The following is a 17,466-nucleotide window of genomic DNA, read 5'->3' as shown; positions in this document are numbered from 1 at the left end:
GTGGTTTAGTCTGGAGACAATCTAAAACTAACTTTCTCCAGAAGAAAAAATATTATTGGAAATACTGTGAAAAAATTCCTGAATCTGTTAAACATTATTCGGGAAATATTCGAAAATGTAAAAAAAAAAAAAAAAAAAAAAAAAAAAAAGGCGAATATACATATATGCATCAATACATCAGACAAATTACTTTTTTTAACCCAACGTTGGGTCAATTATGGACAAAGCTATTGACTGGTTAATTTATTTAGTTAAACTTAAATAGGTCAACTGTTGGGTTTTTCCATTCATGACCCAAAGTTGTGATAAAACAACCCAACATTTTTGTAGAGAGTGTCCTATGGGTGTGATATTTAAATTTAGCAAGGAATAAATGATTAATAATTATAACCGTGATGCATTCATAGCTATTAAATTTGTAAAAATTAGAAAAAAAGTGTATTGTATCGTGATGCATGAAATTTATGTTCAAGTTTTGTGGTACCCCGTCTAAAAAGTATGAAAAAAAGTTTTATATTTGTGTACTAACTCAACATGCATTAATCCAGCAGAAAGTCTATAGAAGGTTGATACGAAAATGATGCAAGTTTGTGTTGTGTGCTGGATTTTTCAAATATTAATCAAATGTACTTTTTACCACTATATTGCATCAATAACTTGGGTATTAAAAACCAAACAAAACAATAATTACAGCAAATTAACAAATAATAAAAACACATATTATTGTTGTAGAAGCCCAAAAGCATGGTAAACATGTTGTCAATGTAATAAAAACAAGGCACGTCTACTAAAACCATTACTACTGTGACGGTATTACTGTGGTAGATGCTAATAAAATATGGTACACGTTTTGGCAATTTAATTAAACTCAAATCATTCTGTCTTTAGTGTTACTTAAACTAATTATATTCTTAAAAAAATGACAGTTTAAAAGTTTATATATCAGCAACAATCCTTAAACTATTTCATTTGTTGGCTGTATTTGTTTGTTTTTGTGTACTTTCATTAGCTAAAACACTGAGCTAGCACAATAAAACAAACTGTCATCAAGTCCTGCTGTTATACCGTTAACAGACACAAACTTTGAGTACAGTCTACAACAATTGGTTTACAGTAAAGTATTGTAGCATAAACTTTTGAATCTGACGTCAACATAAACAGCAGAAAGTCGATATAAAATCTTGATTTGATCCAATGAATACGAAGCGTGAACGCGCGTCACAATCACCGCGCAAATCCCGCACAGATATCGCATTCAAATCCATCAGATTTCGAGCAGTTCCTCCTGAACGCATGGCAGGGTTGGTTTAGCACCGGAATCCCAATATTTGATGTTCACATTGACAGTTTTCCCTTTCTAACAGTGCTGTGAAGACAGAAATGAGCGCTACTCACTGGTTTATCGTGTGATCTGTCCGTCGCCCGTTATGATATTCCAGAAGCCGCTTTTCCTGTCCTTTACTGTCGATTCTCCCTCATTCCAGCTTTTCATTCCCTCTCATTCCAACATGGCTGACGGGCAGAACCCAGCCCACTCCAGCTCCATCCAGCCACACACATAACATACACACACACTCCTCCCAGTCCCGAGTGAATGAACGCCGCTGGAGCTGACGCTGGCCACTGGCGCCTGTCCGAGTCGTTTAAAGAGTCGGTTCGCTTGAACCGTTAAAGGGATGTGCCGAGTCCCAAATCGCCTACTTATACTTTGTCCTCAAACTATGAAGTTTTGTTACGAAAAAGTGCACAGTTTTGACTATGAAAGCTTTGGGACATATTACTAATTCATTAACGGGATCGTTATGTTGCTTAGTTACACGCCCTGTCAATCATCTGACACATCATCCACACTTCAAATTTAGGTCCCGTGAAATTAAAATACACTTTTAGATGTTAGTTTCCGTCTGTTAGCGTTAAGACTATATATATATAAGTCTAAAACAGTGACAAAATGTGCGTTTATAAGATATAAAACTGATATAAACAAAGCCTGCAGTTTGTCACTCCCTCTAAAATGGATCAACGATTTTTTTGACGTCACCTCATACTTCAGTTTCTCATCAAATCTTCTGACCAATCAAATGCTCTCTAGTGTCTGACATACCCCGCCCCTTCTTCTCATTGGCTTTTCTTATGTGATGCGCTTGAGATCAACCACTGGCAGAGCTGTCATGAAAACAAAACGCTATTGGCTGTTTTTTAAAAAGGGGAGGAGCTACTCTATGTCCTGCCCTCTTTTCATGTTTCAGTTGCGATTAAGTCAAACATCAAATAAAAAATGCACATTTTAAATCATTTAATGGGACCTTTAAAGTGGTTATGCTGCGTCCCAATTTGCATACTTATACTAAAACTGTGTTGAATTATACATTGACCATCAGGGGGGTCAACTGTTTCGCTTAGCTTGTGTAATAAATGTTTAGTCAATTATGAATTAAATTTTTATTACATCCAGTTTATTAATAAAATGTATATTTATATTATTTATTCATTTAATTTATTATTCTTCATTAGGGCCTTTATTAATCAGGGGTCACCAGTGCAATGAACCGCCAACTTATCCAGCACGTTTTACACAGCAAATGCCCTTCCAGCTGCAACCCATCACTGGGAAATATTCATATTATCTAAACATTTTAATTATTAACATTATTTTTTTAAAATTAAAGATCAGAGTGAAATATTTCTCAGTATTACAGAAATGACCCCCCCCCCCCCATACAACTTGTTTTGACCCCCTTTAAGGGGGGATCAAGCATTAATTAGGGGGGTTAATCTTTATGAAGAAAAAGTAAATAGCCTATGTTTGAGTGTGAAACAGAAGAGTGTAAAAAGCTTTGGGACATACCACTCTTTACTCATTAACGGACCACTATGTTGCTTAATCCCCTGTCAATCTTTTCAACACATCATCCTTATTTCTTTCATATTTAATTACTTACCTTATAGAAGATTCAGCAGCAGCAAGTTAATCTGCCACTCCAACACAATCTCACGGCAATTCGTAACTTTTTGATTTAGTGGCTAATTCGTATGAATTCGTACAATCTAATTCGTACAATTTAGTACGATTTGCTCATCCCCCAATGACGGTTGGGTTTAGGGGTGGGGTTAGGTGCCACACCTCCTTTTTAAAATCGTACAATTTCGTACAACTGAACTCGTACGAATTAGCCACTAAACTGACAAAACGTAAAATACTTATGTTTTCTCGAGAGATCAGGTGGCCACTCGCATGTCCTTCATGAAGAGAAATCTCCTCAGGTCTTTGCATAGCCTAACTATTAGCCAATTAATAAAGTTCATGTCCAAACACGTCTTTATAAAAGTTCACATTGTTGTTGCAGATGAATTATAAATCGGAAAACGTGATTATATTTGTTCACTAGGCAAGATATGAATGAATTAGTCATTTAAACTTTACCCAAGCCTCTCTGATTGACGGTTGGTCTTGCGCGTCCTTCATGTTTGTAGTTTGTTTACAGTTTTTACCTGCGTTTGTAGTTCTAATCAAATTCACGTCCAACGCCGAAACACAAGTGAATCACAAAATACAGAAACTGTTAATTAACAGATATTTTTTTACATTGTTTGATTCCCATACAACATTTTTTTGCCAACCAAATTTAAACATTCACTGTAGATTCCTTGTAGGAAACCAACAATGAACCTTTCCAGAACATTGCAAGAAGGTTCCAAGAACGTTCTCATTACCTAGAGAGAATACTTTTTATTTACGTAGGCTATAAAAACTAACAGAGAACTCTGGGAATGTGTGGAAACCAGAAATAAATATTCCCAAAGCGTTCTGGCAACCAATAATCCTTAGCAAAGACTGAATAAATTAAATTAACCATTATAAATTAATTAATAATTACAATATTAGCATTATTTTCCCTGCAGTGTTGCTATTGTCTCACCTCCCTGCTTAACAGCTATAATCAACAGTCTGAGCAAACTGAAAACGATTTCTGAAACATTTTAATTGAATCATTCCAAGATATAGACATTAGTTAATTACATATGCTAATCAGCAATAAATTAGCATGAATAAATCCCAGTATTGGGTGACATGGTGGCGCAGTGGGTAGCGCTGTTGCCTCACAGCAATAAGGTCACTGGTTTGAGCTTCGGCTGGGTCAGTTGGCATTTCTGTGTGGAGTTTGAATGTTCTCCCCATGTTGTCGTGGGTTTCAAACACATGCGCTATTGGGGAATTGGGTAAGCTAAATTGGCCATAGTGTATGTGTGTGAATGGGAGTGTATGGGTGTTTCCCAGTGATGGGTTGCAGATGAAAGGGCATCCGCTGTGTAAAACATATGCTGGAATAGTTGGCGGTTCATTCCGCTGTGGCGCCCCCTGATTAATAAAAGAACTAAGCCGAAAAGAAAATGAATAAATGAAATCCCAGTATTGTTACCAATATTCCCATAGAAACAGTCATTCTTTACAACTTCCCACCATTTTCCAAAGTGAATCAAATGATTCGTTCTAAGGAATCGATGATAAACAACGATTCATTCACTCGCTGAGGAAACACGCTCGGATACAATGGAGCAACTATGAAAGCCTTGATGAGTTCAACAGTGGACATTTGTGTGGTGTTCTCTGTAGGTCTCAGTGTCCATCTGAGAGAGCACATTGCTCAAGAAGAGACTATTCAGACGTAGCAAACAGAGCAGCTGTTCTCTGCGATTCATTTTCACAACATCAACTATGTGGAGTGATGCAGAATCCAATAGTGTCTGGATGCAGCCTTTATGATGCAAGCTGAGATTGCATATCTCAGAGATGCAATGTCAGACAATGCACTCAATGGAGCTAGTGACGTCACTCAGACGGGTAGGGTTAGGTGAGCGCAATAAAAAGCATTGGATGCAGCTCAGATTGCATCTGCACCAAGTCTGCAGCCAGACCCCTCTCGCAGAATCACTCTGGAAATTCTCTGATGCTAAATCAGTAATAGGTTACCACATTGTGCTAATTAATAATTCATGTTGTGGCACATAACAGGTATTGCTGTTTGGATATTCAAAAACACTTTATTCAGCAATACGATTCATTCTTAAAGGTATAGTTCACTCAAAAACAAAAATTCTGTCATCATTTACTCTGGTTTCAAACTGTTATGAGATTTCTTTATGAACACAAAAGAAGATATTTTACAGAAGCGAGATAATGAGCTAATAAGATGGAGAATTCTGCATCGCGCTCTTTCCATATGGATTACTAAACCAGAGAACATTTGAGTGGCTTCCCATATGGATGAACAAACCAGAGAACATTCAAGTGTCTTTCCATATGGATGAACAAACCAGAGAACATTGGTGTTTCTTCCCATATGGATGACCAAACCAGAGAACATTTGAGTGTCTTCCCATATGGATGACCAAACCAGAGAACATTTGAGTGTGTTCCCATATAGATGAACAAATCGGAGAACATTTGAGTGTGTTCCCATATAGATGAACAAATCAGAGAACATTTGAGTGTGTTCCCATATGGATGACCAAACCAGAGAACATTTGAGTGTCTTTCCATATGGATGACCAAACCAGAGAACATTTGAGTGTCTTTCCATATGGATGACCAAACCACAGAACATTCGAGTGTCTTTCCATATGGATGAACAAACCAGAGAACATTCAAGTGTCTTTCCATATGGATGACCAAACCAGAGAACATTCGAGTGTCTTCCCATATGGATGAACAAACCAGAGAACATTTGAGTGTCTTCCCATTTGGATGACCAAACCAGAGAACATTTGAGTGTCTTCCCATATGGATGACCAAACCAGAGAACATTTGAGTGTCTTCCCATATGGATGACCAAACCAGAGAACATTTGAGTGTCTTCCCATATGGATGACCAAACCAGAGAACATTTGAGTGTCTTCCCATATGGATTACTAAACCAGAGAACATTCGAGTGTCTTCCCATATGGATGAACAAACCAGAGAACATTTGTGTTTCTTCCCATATGGATGACCAAACCAGAGAACATTTGAGTGTCTTCCCATATGGATGACCAAACCAGAGAACATTTGAGTGTCTTCCCATATGGATGACCAAACCAGAGAACATTTGAGTGTCTTTGCATATGGATGACCAAACCAGAGAACATTTGAGTGTCTTCCCATATGGATGACCAAACCAGAGAACATTTGAGTGTCTTCCCATATGGATGACCAAACCAGAGAACATTTGAGTGTCTTCCCATATGGATGACCAAACCAGGGAACATTTGAGTGTCTTCCCATATGGATGACCAAACCAGAGAACATTTGAGTGTCTTCCCATATGGATTACTAAACCAGAGAACATTCGAGTGTCTTCCCATATGGATGAACAAACCAGAGAACATTCGAGTGTCTTCCCATATGGATGAACAAACCAGAGAACATTTGTGTTTCTTCCCATATGGATGAACAAACCGGACAACATTTGAGTGTCTTTGCATATGGATGACCAAACCAGAGAACATTTGAGTGTCTTCCCATATGGATGACTAAACCAGAGAACATTTGAGTGTCTTCCCATATGGATAACCAAACCGGACAAAATTTGAGTGTCTTCCCATATGGATGACCAAACCAGAGAACATTTGAGTGTCTTCCCATATGGATGACCAAACCAGAGAACATTGGTGTTTCTTCCCATATGGATGACCAAACCAGAGAACATTTGAGTGTCTTCCCATATGGATGACCAAACCAGAGAACATTCAAGCGTCTTTCCATATGGATGACCAAACCAGAGAACATTGGTGTTTCTTCCCATATAGATGACCAAACCAGAGAACATTTGAGTGTCTTCCCATATGGATGAACAAACCAGAGAACATTGGTGTTTCTTCCCATATGGATGACCAAACCAGAGAACATTTCCCATATGGATGACCAAACCAGAGAACATTTGAGTGTCTTCCCATATGGATGACCAAATCAGAGAACATTCGAGTGTCTTCCCATATGGATGAACAAACCAGAGAACATTTGTGTTTCTTCCCATATGGATAACCAAACCGGACAACATTTGAGAGTCTTTCCATATGGATTACTAAACCAGAGAACATTTGAGTGTCTTTGCATATGGATGACCAAACCAGAGAACATTTGAGTGTCTTCCCATATGGATGACCAAACCAGAGAACATTTGAGTGTCTTCCCATATGGATGACCAAACCAGAGAACATTTGAGTGTCTTCCCATATGGATGACCAAACCAGAGAACATTTGAGTGTCTTCCCATATGGATTACTAAACCAGAGAACATTCGAGTGTCTTCCCATATGGATGAACAAACCAGAGAACATTTGTGTTTCTTCCCATATGGATGACCAAACCAGAGAACATTTGAGTGTCTTCCCATATGGATGACCAAACCAGAGAACATTTGAGTGTCTTCCCATATGGATGACCAAACCAGAGAACATTTGAGTGTCTTTGCATATGGATGACCAAACCAGAGAACATTTGAGTGTCTTCCCATATGGATGACCAAACCAGAGAACATTTGAGTGTCTTCCCATATGGATGACCAAACCAGAGAACATTTGAGTGTCTTTGCATATGGATGACCAAACCAGAGAACATTTGAGTGTCTTCCCATATGGATGACCAAACCAGAGAACATTTGAGTGTCTTCCCATATAGATGACCAAACCAGAGAACATTTGAGTGTCTTCCCATATGGATGACCAAACCAGAGAACATTTGAGTGTCTTCCCATATGGATGACCAAACCAGAGAACATTGGTGTTTCTTCCCATATGGATGACCAAACCAGAGAACATTTGAGTGTCTTCCCATATGGATGACCAAACCAGAGAACATTCAAGCGTCTTTCCATATGGATGACCAAACCAGAGAACATTGGTGTTTCTTCCCATATAGATGACCAAACCAGAGAACATTTGAGTGTCTTCCCATATGGATGAACAAACCAGAGAACATTGGTGTTTCTTCCCATATGGATGACCAAACCAGAGAACATTTCCCATATGGATGACCAAACCAGAGAACATTTGAGTGTCTTCCCATATGGATGAACAAACCAGAGAACATTGGTGTTTCTTCCCATATGGATGACCAAACCAGAGAACATTTCCCATATGGATGACCAAACCAGAGAACATTTGAGTGTCTTCCCATATGGATGACCAAATCAGAGAACATTTGAGTGTCTGCCCATATGGATAACCAAACCGGACAACATTTGAGTGTCTTTCCATATAGATGACCAAACCAGAGAACATTCAAGTGTCTTCCCATATGGATGACCAAACCAGAGAACATTTCCCATATGGATGACCAAACCAGAGAACATTTGAGTGTCTTCCCATATGGATGACCAAACCAGAGAACATTTCCCATATGGATGACCAAACCAGAGAACATTTGTTTTTTAAAAAGACATTTAAAAGTGCTTTATACAGGTAAGAAACCTGAAAACTGGTAATCATTGACTTCCATAGTAGGAAAAATAAATACTATGGAAGTCAATGGTTACAATTTTCCAGCGTTCTACAAAATATCTCCTTTTGAGTTCAACGGAAGAAATTCATCAAGGTTTATAACCGCTTGAAAGTGAGTAAATACATAAATATTACTGTCCCTTTAACCCCTGAGGCGTGTCATTCTTGTTGTGCGTTTACAGTACTCTTATCAGCTGGATTTCATGAACGTATATTGCACACTGATCTGGAATCAGTTGTTCATGTGTGTACCACAGACATAATTATGATAAGTGAAACCACACGCTTGACCTCAGATCAGCAGAACTTTTATAATCATGCACATAAAAGCATTATGGATGGACCCTCCTAAATGAGTCACGTCCGGGCAGGAGAAGTGTCTGAAATCCCCTTTCTGAAGAACAACGATCATCAGAGCACAGCCGAAGGAGAGTTTCTGCTCACAGCAGCAGCTCCTATTCCTCACAAACACTCCTCAATTCTGAACAACACCAGAATACGAGTCAGAGATTTAAATATCACACTTATTTTTGCTGCTTGTTCAAGCGACTCCTTTAAAATGAGCTGAAATGACACAATTCTTGACATTTTTACCTGGACGATTTAATTGTTTTATGTTCAATCCACCTAAATTTGTTAACTCAATCGATTTGTGTTGGGACAACTTGAACGAATTGTGTGAAACCCAATGCTGCTGAATGAGGAGTGATAAACTGAATGCATTCATGCTCTTGTGTTGAGTGAGTCTGAACTCTGTGCTTGTGTTTATTGGTCAGATGAATGAACACAGCTGCACATAATTCCCCCAAACTCTCTTTGATAAGAGCACTGAGCGCTTCAGACGAGATTAAACCGCAGGACTCCTGATCTCTGGAGATTAAAATAACTCGCCGTATAATCTGGACTCTGCAGATGGACTCTCAATGAAGCAGAACATGCCGCTTCACTCCTGGGAAACATCACACAAGAGCACAAACCACTGCAATTCAGGAGGCATGATCACAAACTGCATGATCATTCAGCTGTGGTGACCCTTGATGAAAAGAAAATGAATGAATGAATGTTTTCAGAAATAATAAGTCAAAATTAAGCGAGTTTTTCCTTAAAACAAGCGTGATTATCTGCCCATGGGCTTAGAAAATTAAACTAAATTATTTTGCTTGTTTGAGGGCCAAGCTCAAGTCATATTTTATTTATTATTTCCGAAAACTAAACCAGATTTTTTAGTCATCTAGAAAATGCTTCTTGATGTAGGAATATTTATATATATGGATTAGAAACAGTGGCTTCATTTTGCGGTCAGTGCTTTTATTATACTGTTTTTGTTTTGCAAAATGAGACTCCATAATGCATAAACAACAATAACCACATCTTCATATATAGACAATAAATATCTCACACACCACACACACACACGCACATGCGCACGCACACACACACACAACTATAAAGGCTGTTTTTTTCAGAATATCAAACTCTCTGTACTGTAACTCCGTATTTTGTGAATGATCAGGATCATTTGCTAAAATATGCAAATTTAAAATTATATTTAGCTCACAACGCATTGTGCTCGGCTTTATCTTTAACTCCTGTGTGCCAAATGAAGTAACATAAACTGATTATTAATGTTATTTTTTACACAGAACTCAATAAAAATGTCAAAATATTTATAAAGATTTATAAAGAAAATTATAAAGATTTTGTTATATTTCTAATAAATATTAACCTATTAACATATTAGAATTTAAATGTTATGCATAATACAGCGTAAAGTACTAGTATTTCACTAATTCCCCATGAAAGAAAGTACATCTGATAAAGAGATGGACGCTGCTGCTCTCTAGTGGTTCAAAACAGAACTGAAATCTAAAGCGCAAATAATAATAATAATAATAATAATAATAATAATAAATAATAAATAAAAACACTACACGTTTAATTCAAGTGAATTTTATGAGTTTATACACAATAAATACATCAGTCATTGTTAATTTCCCATAAAATCATAATGTAGACCCCATGAAAATAACATTTGAATAAATGCAAAAAAGTAAAACGTTTAAGTTAATATACAACTATTTACAAAAAGTCCTCAGTGCATGCACAAAATGCATTCGCACAGACAGTAATTTCTTCATTGTGTCTGATGGCTTGCTTGAGGCTCATTGATCGTCTTTTACTCAAAAAAACAAAGAAGTGTCAAACATATAATCAGTAAACAAGAGAACTAGTGTTGGAGAGTAAAGTGCATTTTTACATTTCTACAAAAAAAAAACGGATAAAACGAGTCAAATGTGAGATTTTTTTGTTGTTAAAATAACAATAATCATTAAAACTAGATTGCTGATGTGTAGGAAGAGCTAAACACCCAGGCCTGTCATGCAGTTCAGACATTTTAAAACAAGCCCATCACAGCTCCGGGTGTTTGTGCACTAATAAACATTTACACCGGACGTCTCTCAGAGTTTGGCATTTTTGGCTCATTAAAAACAGACCCTCCATCATAAATCATATTCAGACATGAATGAGCTTCATAAATACTGATAAAACACTGAGCGATTCATCATAAACATAGTGTCAAAACTGCTGCTGTCAAACAATCAATCGCATCCAAAAGAAAAGTTTGTATTTACATAATGCGTGTGTGTGTGTATAAATACAAAATATATAAAATACAAAAAATTCTTTATATATTTATAATGTATATTAAATATGTTTAGTAATAAATATTTAATTTATAATGTAATTAAAAACATATACGTGTGCATTTAAGTATACTTGTCTATTTTATTTATCATTATTGGTGTATTATGTATACTTGGTCTATTATTTATCATTATTTGTGGGGTATTTATGTATAATTGTCTATTTATTTATCATTATGTGTGTATTTATGTATAGTTGTCTATTTATTTATTATTATATGTGTGTATTTATGTATACTTGTCTATTATTTATCATTATACGTGTTTATTTATGTATACTTGTCTATTTATTTATTATTATATGTGTGTATTTATGTATACTTGTCTATTTATTTATCATTATACGTGTTTATGTATGTATACTTGTCTATTTATTTATCATTATTTGTGTGTATTTATGTATACTTGTCTATTTATTTATCATTATACGTGTGCATTTATGTATACTTGTCTATTTATTTATTATTATATGTGTGTATTTATGTATACTTGTCTATTTATTTATCATTATACGTGTGCATTTATGTATACTTGTCTATTTATTTATTATTATATGTGTGTATTTATGTATACTTGTCTATTTATTTATTATTATATGTGTGTATTTATGTATACTTGTCTATTTATTTATTATTACATGTGCACTTATGTATGCTTTTCTATTTATCATTATGCGTGTATTTATGTATACTTGTCTATTTATTTATCATTATATGTGTTTATTCATGAACTTGTCTATTTACTTATTATTATTATTATTATTATTATTATTATTATTATATGTGTGTGTGTATTAATACACACACACACAAAATAAAGATGCACCGTACACACACCTAATATACACGTATATATAAATATGATATAAATACAAGCTTTTATTTTGTATGTGATTAATTGTGATTAACAGTTTACAGCTGTAAGTTTTAAGCCAAACACTCATAGCATCATGAATGTGAAAGTGTGCATCTTCTGGACAGTAATATGGCATATTTCCCATCAGGCAGTGCGTGTGTGTGTGTGTGTGTGTGTGTGTGTGTGTGTGTGTGTGTGTGTGTGTGTGTGTGTGTGTGTGTGTGCGTGCGTGCGTGTGTTTGCATTGCATATATTCATTTTACACAAATGCATTATAGTTTCCTCTCATTTTTGTTGATGCAAGTCAACAGAGGCTGTGCATTTTAGCTAACAACTTTGTCCACAAAAAGATAATGCACTTAAAGTAGCTTAGATGTAGTTTAAGTTAGTTTAGAAACCACTTTAGTTCATTTCCATTATTACGCCACAATTTCCTCCATCACACACAATGTTTACAAAGCATATGTTGAACTAAAAAGGCAAATTGGACTTAAAAAACAAAACAAACACTAAAAAACAGGTATTGTTGAGGATTCTGATGCGCTTATGCACTGCTGTGGCATGTCATTATTGATTTATTATAAGTCTTTGGTTCATGTTGTGTTCATATACAAGCTGAGTTATATTGCAGTACATTTCCTCAACATTTCCTCAAACTCAAGTGCGTCTAAACTTTAATCCTTTTTTTTTCCTCTGTTGAACACAAAAGAAGATATTTTGAAGAATGTTGGAAAAAAGCATCCATTGGCATCCATAGTAGGAACACTATGAAAGTCAATGGTTAGAATTTTCCAACATTCTTCAAAATATCTTCTTTTCTGTTCAACAGACGTAAGAAACTCCAACAGGTTTGGAGGATGAGTGAATGATGGCTGTACTGTCCCTTTAAATTGTCTCAAAGCTGTTGAGTGTGAACACTTCTTAAATGAACTTATGCTGTATGTTCACCTCTGTTTTTACTCCACCTTCCAGATGCCGATTTTCCCATCATCCTGTGCGGCTCCGCTAAGCACATATCGGTCTTCGGCTGAACACATGGTCTGAACGGCGTCGGCGTGGGCCTGCAGCTCTTTCTCCACTGTATATCGGTCCGTGTTTACTATGTAGATCTTCCCACGCACTCTTCTGTCTGTGACGCTGCCACTGTGACCACCAACCCAGATCTGACAACACACACAGACACACGCATTATAATGCAATTTTTTTCTTATTCTCTCCCCCCCCCCACCACACCACAACACAACAAAAACATTGTGCAATTCTGAGTGTGCCTCACACAGGTGAGCGGGCTTGACAAACCACCTGTAGTAAACCCACTCTTTCATCTCTCTGACACTTTAACTGACACTTGCAGCACATTTGCACCAGACCATACCCGTCAACCCTCCCGTTTTTCCCAGGATTCTCCCCTATTTTACAGTTCTATCCTGCTATCATCCAGTAAAGGTATTTTCCCGTATTTCTCCCGTATTTCCAGTCTTTCTCAGAGAGGTGGCAAATAAACATTTAAGAGCCGAGCCTCCCTATACGCAACCCACACCGCCTAACCACCAGGGGCCGCTATTGCTCTTAAATGAGAGTCTGTTCTGTACTTTAGCTTTGTTTAGGCTAGAAAACACTTTGAAATAGGGTATAAGCCCTATTAGGGAATAAACTGCGGATTATTCTGATGACCGTTTTAAAGTAATAAAATAAGTCTTTAAGAACAAGTTATTGATTTTTTTTTTCTTTCAAACTGAGATTTGAATTTATTATTTAAAATGATAAAATATTAGTTTAAATTATATAATAAAATACATATAAAATCTAAAATTCTAGTTTACTTTAAATAATACAATAAAACACATATATTTTCTTGAATTTGATGTAAAATTTAAATAATAATACAATAAAATACATATATTTTCTTGAATTTGATGTAAAATTTAAATAATAATACAATAAAATACATATATTTTCTTGAATTTGATGTAAAATTTAAATAATAATACAATAAAATACATATATTTTCTTCAATTTTATGTAAAATTTGAATAATAATACAATAAAATACATATATTTTCTTCAATTTGATGTCAAATTTGAATAATAATACAATAAAATACATATATTTTCTTAAATTTGATGTAAAATTTTAATAATACTATAAAATACAAATATTTTCTTAAATTTGATGTAAAATTTAAATAATAATACATTTAATTTCCTTCAGTCATCTATTCAGCATCATAGGAGAATTGTGATCTCTGTTTTCAGTAATAGATCGTGTTTTTCTCTTGTGTTCATTTGTTTTGTAGCTGATGTTCATTTGAAAGAATTTTCTCTTATTTTGTATTTATTTATTTTTACTTCTCTCTATTATTATGTTTACAACATGTTCGCTTGCGTGCATATAGAAATATATATGGCTAAAAGAGAAAGCAGATGCGTGTGTGTGCATGTGTGTGCATGTGTGTGTGTGCATTCAGATGTATGATCTCTGACACTCATCTAATGAAAGTTTAATACTATTTGACAAATAAATAAAAACACGATAGATCCTGAATGTCAGATTATCCCAAATCCTGTCGCTCTCACACACACGTGTCTCACCTGGTTCTTGACTCTGATCATGCAGGTGACGGCGGCGCAGTCTTTGAGCTGAATCCTGATGAAGGGTTTGTTCATGTCTCGGCAGTGCCAAACACACAGCTCACCCGCATCTGCAAAACCAGCCCACAGCTGCTCCGACTGAAAACACAGTTAAAATACACTACTATTAATATCAACATCTTCATATGGAGAATTCATCCTTAAAATAAAGTATGAAATGAAGAAACACTGAAGAGAAGAAACTGTTGATTAAAGAAGTAGTGTGTCTGTGTGTGTGAAAATAATCAAATATGCATAATAAAATAAAAATAATAAAATAAAATACAAAATAATCTTGTATTTAGCTTGAAAAACTTTGACATTATGAAAACAAGACTATATTTTTTTGCTTGTCTAACCAAAATGCTTCTTGATTTAAGATTTTTTTGATATTTGGACTAGAAACAAGACAAAAACTCTAAGTGACAAAAACAATTTCTTTGCAGTGCAGAAAAAAAAGTGTTCTCATAGCATCATAACATTAGGATTGAGCCACTGAAGAGAACATTTGACAATATTTTTGGTTTCTTTCTGGACGTTTTCATGACCCGTCCCGTCTATGGTGGGTCAGAGAGATCTCGCATTTCATCTAAAATGTCTTAATTTGTGCTCTGAGGACTACAAAAAGGTCAAATAAATAATAATAATAAAAAATATTAGTTGGGTGATGGTGAACTATCCCTTAATAATATTAACAATATAGTCTTGTTCTGTAAGTGACAAATGACCAGGGCCAGACAGAACCTCCGGGGTTTTTTGGTTAGGTCACAGCTCACAGTATTAACGAACCATTAAAGGTATGTAGTATGTCAGTTTGAAACCCAGTGGTTGAACTAGGTATTGCACTCCTGGATCGAAACACATGCAGGGCAGGTTGCCAGATTGGCGCAAGTGTACCTGAATATTGAGCCTAAAGCCTGATTTGAACTGTTTTCTAAATAAAAGCAACAGCACGCGATAGAAGAAATATTTCTCCATACTAAAAGGAGTTTTGTCCTAAGCAACACCTGAGATTTCTATTTTAGAAACGGCTTCTGTTTCTCACAGGTGAACACCAGAAAACTGACAATGATCACCTCAGGTACACCTCATGTGCTTTATTCAGTGTTAAATGCTAATAATGCGAGTTTGAATGGCATTTTATATCACATACTACAGCAGATAGTTTCATCTCAGATCTTGAAAATAAAATAAACTGTGTGAAACAACTTACAAAACAAATATCAATCATTCAGCATCTACATATAATAATGTTAAAGAGGATTAATATGCATTAATTAGATTATAAACCTTACCATTTGGTGAGTGAGTGCCTATTCTGAGCTTCTGAATGGCTGTATTTATATTTCTATCGTGTTTTGTCTGGTGCAAACAGCCAAATTGCTCATCACTGCGTATCTCTACAAGAAGTGTTTCATTAGGACACGTGGTTACGATGTAACCTGCTCACCTAATGTTTACGTTTGTAATATTTATATCATTTGCTTATTAATAACCTCATGTGGAACTCTGAATCTGCGTCTCATTTTGGAGTCTGCTACTGTCCACCGGAGGTCGCATTTCAGTCGCGGATGCGTACTTTGAGAGCCTTCATGACTGAATGAATCAAATACGCTGTTTTCCACCAAGGCAACCCGGGGTGCTGAAATATAATTGGCTAAACTGGCATTGAGTGGGTTCAAATTACCAAAACAAAGACAGACGTTCCAGCACAGAAAACTTGTTTTTCAGATAAACAAGAATGTTCACTTGGCATTAGGGATGGGTACCGAAACTCGGTACTTTATCAGTCTCGGTGCTACATTATAAAAGATCGAAGTATCGATAAGCTCTGATGTTAACGGTTCTGCTATCAGTACTGGAGAATTATTACTGAATTATTACTTTTACATTACTGTATTTACAAATATAGCCTAAGAATAGCCTAATAATAAACTATGCTTATTAAAAAATGATAAAAAACTGCTTATTTTTACATTTGTAACTCTCAAAACACCATTAACTCATTTATGCGAATGCGATAAGGAAAAATCGTAAACATTATCTGATTATTTAACTGCATTTTGCAACTCACAGAGGGTATTTTCAGCTGCAGGGAGCACAATAAACCAAGAAAGATCCAAGAGACTGCCAGAAAAGACACACATGTTCTGGACACACTCCAGAAGAATGGTTAAAAACGGAGTCATTTTCCTTCAAATCATTGTGCATTCTTTTACAGGAAATGTTTATTTATTTGTTTGACAATTATTTGTTTTTGTTTTATTTTACATCAAAAACGCAATAATAAAATAAAGTGTTGTTAATTCTGGTCAATTTGTTTTTTTTAATAAACCCCCCCTACAAAAAGTACCAATAAGAGAACCGTAAAGTACCGAACCGATAAGTGGTATCGATAAAATTGGTAATACCGTTAAAACCTTAACGATACCCATTCCTTCTTGGCATGTTTCTTAAATACATTCTACATACAATCTACATACATATTATATTATTTTTATGCTTTGGAAGAGTCAAAGAGCCCCTTTAACTAACAACTAACACTACTAGCTTAATAAACTACTAGTTAGCCATTTATTAATAGCTATCTAGAAAATGCTGCTTGATTTAATCATTTTTAGATATCTGGACTGGAAGGAAGAATTAAAAAAAAAAAAAATTTTTTGCTGTGAAATGACCACAAATAGCCGTAAGTGTCCACTGTCTGTTGATAAATCTCAAGACTTCACTTGGCAACCACTTTCAGCACCTCTGTCCTTGTAAATCCTCAAAGCTGGTCTCATCAGAGAGGCCGAGA

The 17,466-nt window shown here is 35.6% G+C and overlaps 2 protein-coding genes across 2 annotated transcripts in view; both read right to left on the bottom strand.

The window, feature by feature from the left end:
• Positions 1–1,561, bottom strand: part of ptk2aa (protein tyrosine kinase 2aa) — a 143,770-nt gene extending 142,209 nt beyond the window's left edge. Inside the window, exon 1 of the mRNA XM_056479579.1 lies at positions 1,396–1,561. The gene's annotated coding sequence lies outside the window, so the exon portion shown is untranslated. The remainder of the gene's footprint in view (positions 1–1,395) is intronic.
• A 10,633-nt stretch (positions 1,562–12,194) lies between these two features.
• Positions 12,195–17,466, bottom strand: part of dennd3a (DENN/MADD domain containing 3a) — a 65,797-nt gene continuing 60,525 nt past the window's right edge. The window contains 2 exon segments of the mRNA XM_056479366.1: positions 12,195–13,201; positions 14,631–14,768. Of these exon segments, the coding sequence (XP_056335341.1) occupies positions 12,995–13,201; positions 14,631–14,768 (345 nt within the window). The 3' untranslated portion in view covers positions 12,195–12,994.

Source organism: Danio aesculapii, chromosome 19, assembly GCF_903798145.1.
Source record: "Danio aesculapii chromosome 19, fDanAes4.1, whole genome shotgun sequence".
Lineage (NCBI taxonomy): Eukaryota > Metazoa > Chordata > Actinopteri > Cypriniformes > Danionidae > Danio > Danio aesculapii.
The sequence above is the reverse complement of the archived record's forward strand: the minus strand, read 5'-3'. Positions and strand labels throughout refer to the sequence as shown.